This window comes from Lampris incognitus, chromosome 4 (assembly GCF_029633865.1).
Source record: "Lampris incognitus isolate fLamInc1 chromosome 4, fLamInc1.hap2, whole genome shotgun sequence".
NCBI lineage: Eukaryota > Metazoa > Chordata > Actinopteri > Lampriformes > Lampridae > Lampris > Lampris incognitus.
Genome location: NC_079214.1, coordinates 6,862,361 through 6,879,799, shown reverse-complemented (window position 1 = coordinate 6,879,799; position 17,439 = coordinate 6,862,361). Strand labels below are relative to the sequence as shown.

The window sequence follows — 17,439 nt, the reverse complement described above, 5'->3', positions numbered from 1 at the left end:
AACTCATAATAATTACAAAAGGTACATTCAATTTTTCGAGACTTCAGTCCGCTTCCAGGTAAAAGCAGAGCAGCAGCGGGTTCCCCTGAGTTTAACTGTAAATGACCCGCGGTGCCCTTCCATAGCAGCTGAAGACAGCACAGCTTTAAGAGAAAATTCTTACTGCAATTTAAACACACAAATGACTAAACCCTACTTGCTACCCCTTTTAATTCACATGCTCAGAAAAAAGGAACGTAACTGCGAAATAGAAACTCAATTTCTGGGAGACTGGGACAGTGCCCTGCATCCCCCCTTTGTTCCTACGCCTTCCATCTCCCCTTCCATCAAACTGATATCCATCAACCCACGTGTATTGCATGTGAATCGATCAGAGAGACGGGATAAACTAAACACAACATTTTAAAAAAGACCCTGAGGTAGTAGCTAGATGCCTTTTATAGAGCGTGAAAGGCCCAGTTCAGAAACACAAGTCACCAACAGGCACATGGTTGTTTTTTTAATTAATTAATTATTTTTTGAGGTACTATATTGATCCCCGTAGGCAAATTCCTCTCTGCATTTAAGCCATCCTAGCTGTGTAGCCAGGAGCGGTGAGCAGCCGCCGTGCAGCACCCGGGGACCAACTCCAGTTGGTCTCACCATGCCTTGGTCAGGGGCACAGACGGGAGTGTTAACCCTAACATGCATGTCTTTCTGATGGTGGGAGGAAACCGGAGCACCCGGAGAAAACCTACCGCAGACACGGGGAGAACATGCAAACTCCACACAGAGGACGACCTGGGATGACGCCCCCCCCGCCAAGGTTCGACAACCCCGGGGTTCGAACCCAGGACCTTCTTGCTGTGAGGCGACAGCGCTAACCACTGCGCCGCCGTGCCGCCAAGCGTAATACAAATGTGAACAAAAAGTGTTTCCACATGCAGTTTTTTAGGAGGTGCAGCAGGGAGACGCCGCCGCCTTTCCATTTTCGCAGAATCACTTCCACAGAGTTTTGCATTTCCAGCTTTTACCCGTAAAGGAGGAATGAAAACAGGCGTGTTTCCAGGTTATGTACTGGTTATTGATTGGTTATTGGTTACTGATTCTGCATTGGGCCTTTAGACACTCGTGAAAACAGGATGGGAAGACCGGTGTCAAATACGTAGCTGCACATCTCCAACAAATTTAAGGGATTATTCGAGTAAAGCGTCAATAACATTTTAGGAATCATGTTAAAACAACAAAAAAGAAGCTGCTACTTTGGTAAAAGCGTGAGATTCAATTGTACAACACATTCTCCCCCCGGCGGAGGGAATAAAAGGTAGAACAAATGGAGTGATCTATCTACATGAAGTTGAGGAACTAAAAAAAGAAAAGAAAGAGATGATTATTCACAAACACAGAGGCCCACTTCCATCTTGAGGGAGCGGTCAGGTAGAAACACATCATCAAAAAGGGGCGACAGAACATTGAAAAAGTGACAAAATATCACACAAAAGGGATCGTATGCGTTTAAACGGATCTCTTACACCAATACGCAGCAGTGGCCTGAAAAATCTTTGGTTTAAACTGTTAGCTTTTCTTTTTTTTTTCTTTCAAAGGAAAGGTCAAACTGATTGTGTCGCTCTTCATGCAGCTAAGCCAATTAGCTCCTCTGATTAAATCCTCTCCAGAAGCTTCTGATTGAAAACGCAGCCGTGTGTAGACGTTGAAGCACCCGCTGACCTTCAGCACACCTTATCATCCATCCATCCATGACCCCGAACCGCTTATCCTGCTCTCAGGGTCACGGGGATGCTGGAGCCTATCCCAGCAGTCACCGGGCGGCAGGCGGGGAGACACCCTGGACAGGCCGCCGGGCCATCACACAGAGCCCACACCCACACCTCTACCTAGGGACAACTTAGTACAGCCAATCCACCTGACCTACACGTCTTTGGACTGTGGGAGGAAACCGGAGCCCCCGGAGGAAACCCACACAGACACGGGGAGAACATGCAAACTCCACACAGAGGACGACCCCCAAGGTTGGACTACCCCGGGGCTCAAACCCAGGACCTTCTTGCTGTGAGGCGACCGCGCTAACCACTGCGCCGCCACACTTCATTATACTACACAATAATGGCAACGGAATCTAACAAAATAATCATACCTAAAGGTAGGATTTTCTTTTTGCATCCAGTTTCTCAAAATACCCAAAGCACTTCCACTCTCTCAGACCAGGACATTAACTTTAGCATGACACAGCAGTACAGTACTGTCGATATAGTAGTATACTGCAGAGGAGGAAGCTGTCCTAACACTGTGAAGCGTGTACAGGTGGTGGGTTTCGCCTCGGGGTGTGTGACAGAGAGCGGGTAAGAGCGGTTGGCTGGTGTAGAGCACAGTACAAACATTAACCAGTCAGAGGATGCATGAACATTTTCACACGGCTGCACTGCTGCGACACAGGCAGAGAAGCGATCGGATATAAACTCCATAGAACTCTATTACATATAAACTCCATAGAACTCTATTATATATAAACTCCGTAGAACTCCACTAACGTCGCCTCCTGTACACACACGCCGGTGGGCAGCGAGAGAGCGCCGGGAGGACCTCTGATTGGGCCGTTTTGGTTAGTTGTGCATGAAACTGAATAGCATCGTCGCGTCTTTTATCCATTTTGTACCTGGGCGTCCCGTGGGCACTTTTGAGAGTTGACGCCGCAACTCCATCTGGTCACAGGACGAGGGCACCTATGTGCAAGGCTTTGATTTGGGGAGCCGGACCTCGACTGACCCACCAGGGCTGAACTTTTGTCATCTAATGCAAACGATTAGACCGTCTCACCTTCCTCATCGCCGGCGTCGGTTGCACCAGTTGCACTAGGCCCCGTACGCGACCCTATCTACCCACAAACCGCTACTCCCACATGGCAGTCACATGAGCTTACCCTAGACGGACATGACGAATAACTTGAAGAGGAATAACAGAGCGAATGACCTGGTCTCAGTCAGCTACCGCAGCTCTGAAGATACCGTCATCACTGTCCCAAAGTTCTCTGCGGGCTGATGCACTTCTTCGTTGTACATTACGGTAACAGCACCACCTTCAAACACAAAAACAACAGCACAGGCTGTCGAAATAGGTGACTTTGACATCTATTTCACTCCAGCTACACACTTTACCCCACCGGCAGGACCGCAGAGTACACCTTCAGCTATACAACAGCTGACTGCAGCAGTTGCTGTGCTCTTTTGCTTGATTCCTCGTGTCCGTCTATGCTAAGCTTATGTGACCCCATTCCAGAGTAACTACAAGAGATGGGGTCACACGGGGGGCTACAGTTGTGTGTAAGTCCTTACTAAATCTAGCCGTCGTGTAAGTATTTACTAAATCATAACTTAAACTGTTAAATACAAACGGGTTACACCACCTCTACTGGTTGGAGGCGTAGGGGTTGGAGTTAATGCGAGCCAACTGACAACTGTGATGTCTTATGGGAACAACTCCATCCATCCACCCACCCATCCATTATCCATCCATCCATTATCTGAACCGCTTATCCTGCTCTCAGGGTCGCGGGGATGCTGGAGCCTATCCCAGCCTGTCCCAGCCTGTCCAGGGAGACACCCTGGACAGGCTGCCAGGCCCTCACACAGGGCCTACACACATTCACACCTAGGGACAATTTAGTACAGCCGATTCACCTGATCTACATGCAAACTCTACACAGAGGATGACCCGGGACGACTCCCGAGGTTGGACTACCCCGGGGCTCGAACCCAGGACCTTCTTGCTGTGAGGCGACTGCGTTAACCACCTAGAAAACAACTCTAATGACACGAATAGTCCTAACTTAACTTAAGCAAATAACAACGGCTGGCTCGGAGCGGTTGGACCTGTACTTGGGAAACATGTATGATACGTGGACATATCTATCCAACATCGTATCGTGAGGCAGGCGAGCGGCTCCAGATTTACATGTGCGAACGAACGGTTTCTGATTGGCTGGCTGCTGTGACGTCTAACAACACATTCACAAATTACCAAGGCGTCACCGTCTACCACACTCCTTACATGTCAAAGGTGCAACCCGAATGATGAAATCCCCCCTTTATAAATGACAAATTAACACTCAGAACTTAGTAAGCACTTACACACGAACTTATAGCAAAGTTTTACCAAGGAATGGTGCAACCCTGCCGTGTTCTTTGGCTATTAGCATCAGTCGCTGCTGCATATTGGCTGATGATGAAATAAACTACTCGGCAGTCAAGTGCTACTCTTTATCTACTCTACAGCAAAGCATCCACTACTCGGAACAAGAGTAACTACATCGTGTACTCGGTACTACGTATCTTCCAACAAAAATAGAGATTCTTTCGAAATAAAAGGGTTTTTGCGCTGTTCATTCAAAATCTTCACTTTCATCACTGATTAAACACTTCTGCTCCTTTTTTCATCAATCATTCTTCATTAAGTCTTGCATCCTCATGCGGACGCCCTCCCTCGGCAAGATTCCACTTTGGTTTATAACGCCCGAGGGAGTCGTTCGGCATTAAGGCCAATTAAGAAAGCTTAAGGTTCTGCTGATGCGACGTGTCAACACAAGCACTTTTGGTACGCACTCTTGCTGTGGATTTTGGACAGAAGAGGTCGACTAACAGGACGCAGCCTGTCTGACCGCAGACGGCGTCCCGCTTAGAAATCAAACAATAGAAAAGGTTTTGGTTTTCAGCTGCATAGTGGGCAGCACGAGCGTTTCAACACCTGGCTCAACATTGTCAGAGATACATTCATAACAGATCTATTAGGCATTTATGCACTAGGACAGTTCAGCACTAAGAAGATACCCTGTCAGTTTTCCATGTAGCATTACATGACATGTCAAATGTACTAAACCTTGTTCCCTGAGTTTAGAAAAAAACAACAATAAAATAGCTTGATAAACGAGGTAGTATAAAAACAGGAAATGCAAGGGCGGCTGCACATTCAAATTGAACAACAAAAGTTAACATTCATAGTTTCTCCCATTTGTCTCTAACGGGTGAAATAAGAAGAACAATCGTCACTAATACTGGCTCAGAACTGGAACCTCAGAAACGTCTGAGAAGGAGCAAACACTGAATGTTTCTCAATCCGTGCAACAAGCGGAGAGAGAAGACAGTTTAATGGCTGGAGGTGAAAACAGTAGCGCCCTTGCAGTCCAATCATTCAAACAACAGAAGAAGAAAGACAAAAACAATCGAGGCCGATTCCTGACTTGAGGCCGCCAGGAAAAAGCCATCACGAAGTATCAAATGTTATGCGGCCGTCACATAACGCAGGGATAAGTAGTAATTCAGTTCTCTAGCAGATGTTTTCCGTGAGGTAAACAGGTAGATCATCAGCAAAAGGACTCAATCTCTGCTTTTGCTCCAGTGACAAACTCTCTTAAATAAGGTCAGAAATGTAACAGTCTCTTTTCACATTTCTGACAATCTTTGGAAACATTCATGGTGGGTGAGATTTTTCTTTCAAGAAGTAACACAAAAGTAAGGAAATAAAAAAAAAACAAACGAAAAGTACAAAAAAAAAACACATTCACTGAAAGAAGAGTGGAAAAGGAGAACCTAGGAGCCTCTGTATACATCCAGCGCCTCCTGTTCAACATCTGTTTGAACGACATCACAAAGGCAGTATGGAAGCTCTGTGTCTCCTTCTTCTCCTCCTCTCTCTCACTCTCTCCATCTCTCTCTCTCACACGCACACACACACACACACACACACACATACAAACACACACTTAGAGAGAAAGTGCAGACCGGTAGCTGTTCTGAGCTTCATCACTGTGGTGTCGATCCTCCTGGAGCTCCTTCAGTTTGTCCGTCTCCTCGCTGCTCTCCTCAGAGGGGCTGTGGTCCAACTCGCTGCCCTCCTCCTCCGCTCCCACAGAAGGAGGGCGACTGTCGGGGCTGGAGGCCAGGTTGGTCACCTCTGTCTCGTCGTGAGAGTAGCGGCCCGAGTCGCCCGTCTCGTGGCTGCCCTCGCTGTTGGACGAGCCCTCCGTGTCGCTGGGGGTCCCAAGGAGAACCTGCAGGGTGACGGGCCGGTCTGCGGACATGGACACCTCCTCTTCATAACACAGCACCGTGCTCCCTGGCTGGTAGGAGCCGACCCCGTGTCTCTTCCTCTGCACCTGGGCCAGAGTTCACTCATTTAGCAGATGCTTTTATTGTCACACGGACTGTACTACTAGCTTGATATCACACTTCCAGCGAACCAGGTAAACAGAAATGTTGACCTCCTTGTCTGATGCATGTCAATCACCCTCATCCTCACCTGCACCATCTTAGCCTTCTTCTTCTCCTCACCGCTGAACTCAAACCATTTTTTCTTCTTCTCAGGATTTGGGCAAACAGGTCCAAGACTATTGATAATGAGACTGGTTCCACCCTAGAGATGAAAAAAGTATAACATGCAGGGTCAAATTCCCTTTTTTTGACTAATATGAAACAATAAAAGGATAATGGTTAAATTTAGGATTAGGATTACATTTTGACCACTGATGAGCTTTCTGCTGTCATTATTGTCTCTCATCTCGCCATAGTCACTTTCGTTGCATTGCACCCTTGCACTTACTGAGTGCAACGACTATTTGTGCAGCTATATAACAGGTTTATGTCCGATTCTTTAGTACAGAAAATGGGTACTATTATATATTACCTATTATTTACCACTGTTTCCCATCCTCTTCACATCTGCACATCTCTATTATAATACACCTTCAATATTGTTCATACGTGGATTGGCCACATCCTTATACCATATCCTTCTCTTTTAATCTCATCTTCATTTTTTATGTCTTTATTTTTTATCGTTGTGTTATTATATATAATTATTGCATTTAGTATCTACCTGTATAAATGTATTTATGTTTACCTGGGAGCAACGTACCAGGTCAAGTTCCTCATAATGTCAACATAATGGGCCAATAAAACTGATTCTTGAAGATACATTACAATGACAGCTTCTCAGGTTCGGTACCTTGGCATCTAAAAAGTGTTCCTCGCTCATCATGGGAACCATTATGTCGGCGTTCTCCGCTGGTCCGTCCGACCCCAGACGAGCTGCGGCGGCGGGAGACGTTCCTGCTCTCTGCCGGTGCAGCTTAACGGCTGACAGTTTCCTGTCATCGCCAAAGACAAGACAATATTGAACTCAGATTAGGAGAAACTACTGCTGCCCGACTGTTGCGTGTGTTGCTTTACGTTACACAATCTTCAGATACGTACTTGTTCTTGCCTCTACAGATGATGATGAAAGCGCAGATGATGATGCAGATGAGCGCGATGAATACGCCCACGATGATCCCCGTCATGGACCGCTGGTCCAGGTGGTAGAAACCGTCAGAAAAGACTGAAAAGCATTAAGTCCAACTTATCAAGATACACCCAACTTTTCTTTAATCATCACACTGCTGCTGTCTTTAGTGCTTGCACACAAGAAATGTTGTGGCATGATGACGTGAATGTCCGATAACTCTCCAGGGATGCATGGTATACCAGTCATCTCATCAGTATCAGCCATTCATTTCTCAAAAACGCATTACTGGTATAGGGACAGACATCAGAATTACACCCGATATGTTACACTGGTATGATAACACATCGATTAATTGCTGACATCGACGACAAGGCGTTAATGGACAGACAGGTGGCGCTACAGCCTACATAGGAATTTCTGCAGTGTGTGCCATTTCTGTTTCAATGTGACAATTAACATGTATGTATACAGCATGTATAGTTAATACCTAGCTTTATGTAAATTTTTAGAAACTTTTAAGGATGATTGAAGGGGCAGATTCACAACAAACAGTTTTCAGTGAGGCATCGTCGCATTTTTACAGTGAAGCACGAAGGATCAAGTCGTAAAGCAAAGGTAGGAACAAAGACGTCTGAAAATGTTCTCTCAAAAGAAATGTGATGTTAACAGTCTTTTGTGTTCACCTCCTTCAGTGAATTTAGACACCTGGAAACAGTGTTAGCAATAAATCAGGACGGGTAGGGATAAGGCAGTGAAACAACAGAATAATAGATAAATTACACTGACGGAAAGTAAGACACGGTGGGATTGTAATGAAGTGAATATCGACCTTGGCTGAAAGGACCATGGAAATGATTGGTTATCGGCAACGATTTCAATATCTTGCCCCCCTTATTAAAACATGTGGAATTAAAAGCAGTAAACAGATGAAAAAGAGGTGAAAAAGAGGCCAAGAGAGAGAAATCAGGACTGACCGGTGGCGTGCGGGGAGCCGTGGGACCGCCTGGGAACATGGCCGGGGGATAAACCGTCCGTTTGCACCGCCAACTCCACCGTAGGAGAAAAGGGCCCGTCGCCCATCTGGTTGGATGCCGAGACCTTGACCAGGTATACCTGGCCCGGCTGCAGCTTCTCCAGGAGCGCCATGGTCATACTCCCTGTCATTCAGATCCACAGTCAGGCTGGCAGCATAGTGAAGGCTTCCCTGTCAGCTTCTGACCTCCACAAACAATCAGTCACAACTGTGGTGTGTTGAATTATACGCACAACAGCTCACTGGAGAAGAAGATCCGGGTGAACGGATTTTAGGATTGGTTGAATTAGACCCAAGCGTGTTTGGCGAACTCACATTTACAACTTCGGAGCTGAGTAGAACAAAAAAGAAAATCTATTTTCAAACAAGGATGAATGAAATGAAGAATGACAGGGGGCTGTTGTGGAAGACATTCAACCACGCCTGAGGTAAGGAGTCTCGCAACACAACTTCAGTGGCTTGTTTTTCACTTGTAAAGTTACCAAATGAAGAAAGCACGTGTGTTTTGATGATGTGGACATTTGTAAAGGTTAAGGAAGTAACAAGTAGAAGTAATGATCAACCATATTAACATTGAAAGAGTATATGGAAAAAATCTTATTTTTTCTATCCGGCCAATTACCCCATTCTTCCGAGCCGTCCCGGTCTCTGCTCCACCCCTCTGCCGACCCGGGGAGGGCTGCAGACTACCACATGCCTCCTCCCATACATGTGGAGTCACCAGCCGCTTCTTTTCACCTGACAGTGAGGAGTTTCACCAGGGGGACGTAGCGGGTGGGAGGATCACGCTATTCCCCCCAGTTCCCCCTCACCCCAAACAGGCGCCCCGCCCGACCAGAGGAGGCGCTAGTGCAGCGACCAGGACACATACCCACATCTGGCTTCCCACCTGCAGACACGGCCGATTGTGTCTGTAGGGACGCCCGACCAAGCCGGAGATAGTGAAACTAAATTTCTGGGTGTGACACTTGACCATAAAATCTGCTGGAAACCTCATATAACCTGATATACCTGATATAACCTGATATAACCTCATATGACCAGACATAACCTCATATAACCTGATATGACCTGATATAACCTCATATGACCTGATATAACCTCATATGACCAGACATAACCTCATATAACCTCATATAAGATTTGTGAGAACAAAAACGTCAGGCAGCACTGGAGCTCTGGGGGAGGCGAGGCACATTCTGGACCATAAAATATTGTACATTCTCTACTGTTCCCTTGTATTGCCCTATGTGAATTACGGTGTGGAGGTACGGGGGAACACCTACAACAGCAACCCGCAATCGTTATGTGCACTACAAAAAAGAGTAACAAGGATAGTAAACAATGTCGGATACCGCGAACACCCCAACAAACTGTTTTTAAATTCACAGGGTATGACGTTCATGGACCTGGTAGAATTTCAGACTGCACACATGTTGTACAGAGCAAGATCTAATCTACTTCCTGCCAACATACAACAACTGTTCTCACATAGAGAGGGGCGGGGGGGTGGGTGGGGTGTACAATTTAAAAGGAAAAGTGAATTTTTAAAGAACACTGTGTTCGTACCACTCGCAAAAGTATGTATGTGTATTTCAGATTGTGGGGTAAGTCTGTGGACTGGCCTAGATGAGGAACTCAAGGAAAGCACACGTTTAAATCAATTCAAAAGGAGGTGCAAGGATGAGGAGGAGGTTTTGCTCCTCTCATGGCCGTGACACCCATGGTGGATGCTGTTATTGTTGTTTTTTGGGAATCATTGTTATTGGGTTTGTTTTGTTGTTGTTGTGGCTTTTATTGTTTATTTAATTGAGTCATTGTGAGATAGATATTGAGAATGACACTCTGATGTGGGAAAAACCAAGTTTGTTATTTAGGTTTATCCCACTGAACATTAGAGAGGGGGCAGGAAATGATCAGTAGTAACTCCCTACTGCTCCTTTTTGAACATAAAAATATTTGTTAGATTCTCTATTGAGAATTCTTCATGTTGAATTCTTCCGGTTTTATTTTTATCATTTTTTTTTTTATGCTTAGTCATTTTTTCTTTTAGTTTGCACGTTCGAAATAAAGACATTTGGCTTGATTTTGTTTTGAGAGTAACAGAATTCTATTCTAACAAAATGAAAACATGGCATCTGCCATAAACAGTAAAGTCTTAAGGTCAGAGAGGCAATCTGTGTTGACAGATCTAATCTGGTGTGTCAAGTTTTATCTCTCGACAGTCAGAGCAAAGGATGACAGGAAAACACACAAAGGAGGAAACGAGTTACGGATTTGTGTTGGACAGAGGGAAGCTTTGCAGGCCTGGCGCCCCCCTACAGGGCAGAATGACACACAGCTCCTTTTCTATGCACCTCCATTCTCTCTCTCTCTCTCTCTCTCTCTCTCTCTCCCTCTCTCTCTCTCTCTCTCCCTCCCTCTCTCTCTCTCCTCTCCTCTCTCCCTCTCTCCCTCTCCCTCTCTCTCTCTCTCTCTCCCTCCCTCCCTCTCTCTCTCTCCCTCTCCCTCTCTCCCTCTCTCCCTCTCCCTCTCTCTCTCTCTCTCTCTCTCTCTCCTCCCTCTCCTCCTCTCTCTCTCTCTCTCTCGTCTCTCTCTCTCTCTCTCTCTCTCTCTCTCTCTCCCTCTCTCTCTCTCTCTCTCTCTCTCTCTCTCTCTCTCTCTCTCTCTCTCTCTCTCCTCTCTCTCTCTCTCTCTCTCTCTCTCTCTCTCTCTCTCTCTCTCTCTCTCTCTCTCTCTCTCCCTCCTCCCTCCTCCCTCTTACCTTCTCTTTGCAGCACTTGCCATTCGCCGGTGACCCAGGCCTGTCTGGAGGCGTACAGGATGGTGTAATGCGTCACGGCGGCGTTGGGCTCGTCCGGGAGCTTCCACGACACGAGCGCTGTGTCCTCCTCGATGAGAGTCACTTTGACGTTGGACGGAGGCAGCATGGGTGCTGGGGTCCGGGATTGAGGTGGAGACGAAGACCATGATTAACGATGATAGGTGCAATAAACACAACCACAGAAGAAGAAGAGGGAGCGTTTTTAGATTCAGAGGGTCTTGTGGGGGGTGGGGACTAATGATTAAACCCCCATGTCTTTATGTACACTCAGTAATCCAGGTAAGGAAACCACAGGACGTTGAATCAGTTCATCTGGACACAACGTTTACTGACAGGAATGTTTCATCATCATCTAACTGACCTCTTCAGTCTCAACTGACGGCGACTGACTGACTGACTTGATCTTTACCACACTTATCACTACTTAAGGGCTGACTCTCATCGTCCACTGGAGCACAAACAAGGAGTCATCAGGATGTTGCACCGCCGAGCTGACCACGTCCCCACCGACACAGCGGCCGGGTCCTGGTCTCCGTTGCAGGCTGATCACTGACTCACTTATCACAACATCTAAAAACCTTTCTTTCCAAGTCTACCTTCCTCCCAAAACGTCCTCTTGTGACACAGTGAACATGAATTTGCTGTTACTACTGCAGCTGCGTGTATTTAAAAACATTATTACTACTGATTCAAACACTGAGCACCTTTTCCATGTTCACTTGCCATTTTTATGCTTTAATGGCATTATTTGCCTGTTTTGTGGTAACATTACTGACACTTTGAGTTTCATATTCACTGCCTTAAAACACGCTTACACTATAAGGGACAAATAACAGACTGTCTCAGCCGCTGCGGTCAGGCAGATGCCTCCACAGTCACAAGGCTCAGATGGAGCTTCCTTCCCCAGGCCATGAGGGCACTAAACACCAAAGAACATCCATCCATCCATCCATCCATTATCCAAACCGCTTATCCTGCTCTCAGGGTCGCGGGATGCTGGAGCCTATCCCAGCAGTCATTGGGCGGCGGGCGGGAAGACACCCTGGGCAGGCCGCCAGGCCATCACACACATTCACACCTAGGGACAATTTAGTACGGCCGATTCACCGGACCTACATGTCTTTGGACTGTGGGAGGAAACCGGAGCACCCGGAGGAAACCCACACAGACACGGGGACAATATGCACACTCCATACAGAGGACGACCCCCCATAGTTGGACTACCCTGGGGCTCAAACCAGGACCTTTTTGTTGTGAGGCGACCGCCCTAACCACTGCACCACCGTGCCGCCCACCAAAGAACACCGATAACATAAATAACTTCCACCATGTTTACTATGTATACATACTAAGAACTGTAACCACTGACACTTGGCCACTGTCACCTTCCTCCATACAGACTTCTGCACATTGTATTTCATGTGCACACTTGTATATTTGTATACATATATCTAACTGTGTTGTTTCTATTTCTTCTTCTTGTTGCACAACTTTGCCGTTTACCAAAATAACGCGTTTCACTGCTCATTGTACTCGCACAAAAATAAATATGAATGGGAACATACTTCCAATTAGATTTTACTCTGCTCCACCCACTCCACCCTGTCTGCATTCTCTTCTGCACTCCCCGTAACTTTGAACAGTTAACCTCAAGTATTCAAACTTATCCACCGTCATCACCTCCACTCCTTGCATCCTCACCATTCCACTGTCCTCCCTCTCATTCATGCATAGGTATTCTGTCTTGCTCCTACTGACTTTCATTGCTCTTCTCTCCAGTGCATACCTCCACCTCTCCAGGCTCTCCTGCCACCTGCACCCTACTCTCACTACAGATCACAATGTCATCTGCAAACATCATCGTCCACAAAGACTCCTGCCTGATCTTGTCCGTCAACCTGTCCATCACCACTGCAAACAAGAAAGGGCTCAGAGCCGATCCTTGATGTGATCCCACCTCCACCTTGAACCCATCTGTCATTCCAACTGCACACCTCACCACTGTCACACTGCCCTCATACATATCCTGCACCACTCCTACATACTTCTCTGCCACTTCCGACTTCTTCATATAATACCACATCTCCTCTCTGTCGTATGCTTTCTCCAAATCTACAAAGACACAGTGTAGTAACTCCTTCTGGCCTTCTCTATACTTCTCCATCAACATTCTCTAAGCAAACATCACATCTGTGCTGCTCTTTCCTGGCATGAAACCATACTGCTGCTGCTGATCATCACCTCTCCTCTTAACCTAGCTTCTATTACTCTTTCCCATATCTTCATGCTGTGGCTGATCAACTTTATACCTCTGTAGTTGCTGCAGTTCTGCACATCACCCTTATTCTTGAAAATCGGTACCAGTATGCTTCTTCTCCACTCCTCAGGCATCCTCTCAGTTTCTAAAATGGTGTTAAACCATCTAGTTAAAAACCCTACGGCCATCTCTCCTAAACACCTCCATGCCTCCACATGCCTCAGGACCAACTGCCTTTCCACTCTTCATCCTCTTCATAGCTGCCCTCACTCACTTCCTCCTTGCTAATCCACTGCACTTCCTGATTCACTATCCCCACATCATCCACCTTCTCTCTCTCTCATTTTCTTCACTCATCAGCCATCAAAGTACTCCTTCCACCTTCTCAGCACACTCTCCTCGCTTGTCAGCACATTTCCATCTCTAACCTTCATCATCCTAACCTGCAGCACATCCTTCCCAGCTCGGCCCCTCTGTCTAGCCGATCGGTACAAGTCCTTTTCTCCTTCCTTAGTGTTCAACTTCTCATACAACTCACCATAGCATGCCTTTTCCTCTGCCTTCACCACCTCTCTCTTCATTTTATTCCACTTTACTTCAAATAGTACTACCGTGATATGATTACAGTTGAACTAATGTACCAGTACTAATTCTTCATATTGTATTATGCTATAAGTACTTTGTAGTGCTCTATAATTCCTGTTGGTAGAACTTGAATTCATCTGCTAATTGCTGACTCTCTTGTAGGTCACTTTGGATAAAAGCATCAATGTAAATAATATGAAAATGATATACGAACTATAAACAGATAAAATGCAGGTATCTTTTAAACCAAAATATCATCATACAAATGTGGGTATGAAATAGTTTTCTTGGGTGAAATGTCAAAAGACATTTGATTTACAATGCATACTATGAACATGTTTTCACGGTTGGATGCTGTCAACACTCACCTTCAGGTAACGTAGTCTGGTAGATGACGGGGCTCCAGGGGCTGGACAGCTGGTCAATATGGAGGCGGACGGCGAACTCATACCTGGTGTTGGGCTCGAGGTCTCGAACCAGGAAGCTCTGTTCAGTGCTGCAGAGGAAAATAATGAAAAAAACTAAACATGGAAAGGTCCAGCAGATGGCGCTATAGAAGCACGCTGAAATGTCACTGAAAGCTGTAAGAGTAAGTGGAAACAGCCTAGGTGAACTGGTTGAAGTTGTTTTTTGGCTGCTAGACTTTCAACATTTCTAAGCTTTACCGACACAGCAGTCAAAGCGAGGAGTTATATCAGTTTCCCTAACACATACCGAGTCCACGTGACACACAAACTTACGAGCATCTTCATAAAACCGATTCCCTTCCCTACATCACAAGCAAAAAGAAGAATTCTTCGTCCCTGAAGTTTAGAGGTCAAACGAGCAATATGCAGAGGTATGTGAGCACTCACGTCTGCAGGTAGAGGACCAGAGAGGCGTTTTGCAGGCCCACCGGGTTAGAGCGGATGGTGTAGTTGACAGTGTGGCTGGAGGTGAAGGCCGGCCGACCCCAATGGAGGAACACAGCGGTCGAACTGTTGGTCTTGGCGGACACGTGGTGAGGAGGAGGAGGAGGAGGCACCAGACGATCTCTGACGGCTGAGAAAACAGTGAGAACCAATGCTTCAGATAACCGTGACGCGATGTCTCAGACACAAATACCGCTGCCGGTATGGCTGCTTTTATACATTTCAAGTATTTCTGAGGACCTACAGACACATCCAGGGGTGCTGATGGTCTGGTCCGCTTGATAACCATCTCCCATGAAGTTGTACGCGAGGAGCTTCACATGGTACTTCTTCCTTGGGTCTATTTGCAGGAAAAGAGAGAATTTCATTAATATTCAATTTAGAAAATTGATAAAATTCCCTGTTGAGACAATGCAGACTTAACTGTAGTCGACTAACGTGCTGCATTGCATCTAACTGCGCCTTTAAGGAACAGTTTTGGATTTTTTGAAGACAATTTCAACTCCATACTCAAGTGGTCATTTTCAAAAATGTATATTTTTTTTTATGATCGGTTTTGGGAGGTTGACAGAGATTGACAGGTGGATTGGTGCAGCATCAGCAGTAATGGGGATGTTGTACTGGACCGTTGTGGGGAAGAGGGAGCTGAGCCAGAAGGCGAAGCTCTCAGTTTACCAGTCAATCTTTGTTCCAACCCTCCCCTATGGTCATGAGCTTTGGGTAGTGACCGAAAGGGTGAGATCGCGGATACAAGCGGCTGAAATGAGTTTCCTCCGTAGGGTGTCTGGGCTCAGTCTTAGAGATAGGGTGAGGAGCTCAGACATCTGGAGGGAGCTCGGAGTAGAGCTGCTGCTCCTTTGCGTCAAAAGGAGCCAGTTGAGGTGGTTTGGGCATCTGATTAGGATGCCTCCTGGGCACCTTCCTTTGGAGGTTTTCCGGGCACGTCCAACTGGGAGGAGACCCCGGGGTAGACCCAGAACTCGCTGGAGGGACTACATGTCCAATCTGGCCTGGGAACGCCTTGGGATCCCCCAGGAGGAGCTGGAGGGCGTTGCTGGGGAGAGGGATGCCTGGAGTGCCCTACTTAGCTTACTGCCACTGCGACCCGAACCCGGAGAAGTGGCTGATGGTGAGATGAGATGAGATGATTGGATTTGGTCTTTTTCCTATCGCATTACTTAACACAGCCTACAAGAAATTACCGGCAAGAGTCACTCCACCATGACACAGCAAAGCAAACACTATTAAAAAAAAAAGTAGATTTATAAAAGGACCATTCCGTACAATAGGCTGCTGTAGCATCACGTTAGCTTTGTCTGAACCATGGAGTTTATCTTTTTATACTGAACGAGGAATGTCGATTTTTTTCCTCCATTAATCACATTGAACTGTAGATGACAAGCTGGAGCTGCATGTCCAGCATGAAGAAAAGGATGGATGACTTTGAAAATCAAACCTACCTATGGACTACATGAGCGCTGGAGACAGACTTCATTCATCAAATCCAAGCTATTTCTTTAATACATAAGACAGGTACAGTGTGATGGTGGTGGCTCAACCATGTGGTTGGTGGCTGTTAATCCCTCCTGCCTGATCGTGTGCATTGGGGAAAAAGAGAGGTCACTGCGACAGATGCTTGGCGCCAGAAACTGGTCAGTTTCTGACCGCTCAGAGTAGAGCAGAATACACTATATGGAGGTCGAGCACTATCCATCACCCTGTCAGCCTGTTTTCTGAGGCTATTCAAAGTCGTCCTTTTCCCCCTGACCCAACCAGGACTGCTGGCCAATGGCCAGTTGCCAATTTTATTCAGCCTGAGTAGCCCCTGGGGGTTAAATCCAAGGACAATACTCCCTGGGAAGGACATCGCTGTCCGTCATCAGAAGTGACCCTAATGATCCCATGCTTATGTGAGCAAATATCAAATGATCCAATAAGTTCAATTCAAAAGCTGCAAAACTGTCGTTAAAAACTTAGAACTTTATTAGATAAGATAAGATAAGATAAGATAAGATAAGATAAGATAAGATGGACTTTATTGTCCCGCAGGAAATTTGTCTCGCAGTCAGTAGTGCCTGCTTTATAAAATACACATAAATACACATCATCTCTTACAACTGCACTTGCCTATCAATACAAACATAACTACATACACACATACTACCATACATAGGCAAAATACACACACATATTCATGAAAAGTGACATGTGTTTGGCGAGGGATTAGCTAAAACTATGAGTCAGCGCCTCCCAGAACAGTTCAGTTCAGTTCAACGCAATATTTTAAACGCGGTGAGCAGACCGCAGGAACCCCGTGGACGCACCTGTAGAAGTGAAAAGCTCAGGTAGCGACGCCTTCATTTGGCACAACTTAAGACCAAACGATATTTGGTCCTCTTTGTCGCACCACGAGCGTAACAAAACCACACTTTGTGTTGCTGATCGGATATCAATCAGAGCGGATGGGGGAGGGGTGGAGTTGTGTCCAGAGGAGGTAAAAGAAGAAGAAAAGAAGGAGGAGGAGGAGGAGGAGGAGGAGGAGGAGGGATTTGGGCTC

The 17,439-nt window shown here is 46.3% G+C and overlaps 1 protein-coding gene across 1 annotated transcript in view; it reads right to left on the bottom strand.

Moving 5' to 3' along the window:
- Positions 1-5,752: 5,752 nt before the first annotated feature.
- Positions 5,753-17,439, bottom strand: part of LOC130111565 (protogenin A-like) — a 60,319-nt gene continuing 48,632 nt past the window's right edge. Inside the window, exons 11-19 of the mRNA XM_056278795.1 lie at positions 15,127-15,222; positions 14,826-15,012; positions 14,340-14,467; positions 11,070-11,240; positions 8,247-8,429; positions 7,242-7,365; positions 6,994-7,135; positions 6,289-6,402; positions 5,753-6,145 (exon numbers count right to left, since the gene is read on the bottom strand). Of these exons, the coding sequence (XP_056134770.1) occupies positions 5,753-6,145; positions 6,289-6,402; positions 6,994-7,135; positions 7,242-7,365; positions 8,247-8,429; positions 11,070-11,240; positions 14,340-14,467; positions 14,826-15,012; positions 15,127-15,222 (1,538 nt within the window). The remainder of the gene's footprint in view (positions 6,146-6,288; positions 6,403-6,993; positions 7,136-7,241; positions 7,366-8,246; positions 8,430-11,069; positions 11,241-14,339; positions 14,468-14,825; positions 15,013-15,126; positions 15,223-17,439) is intronic.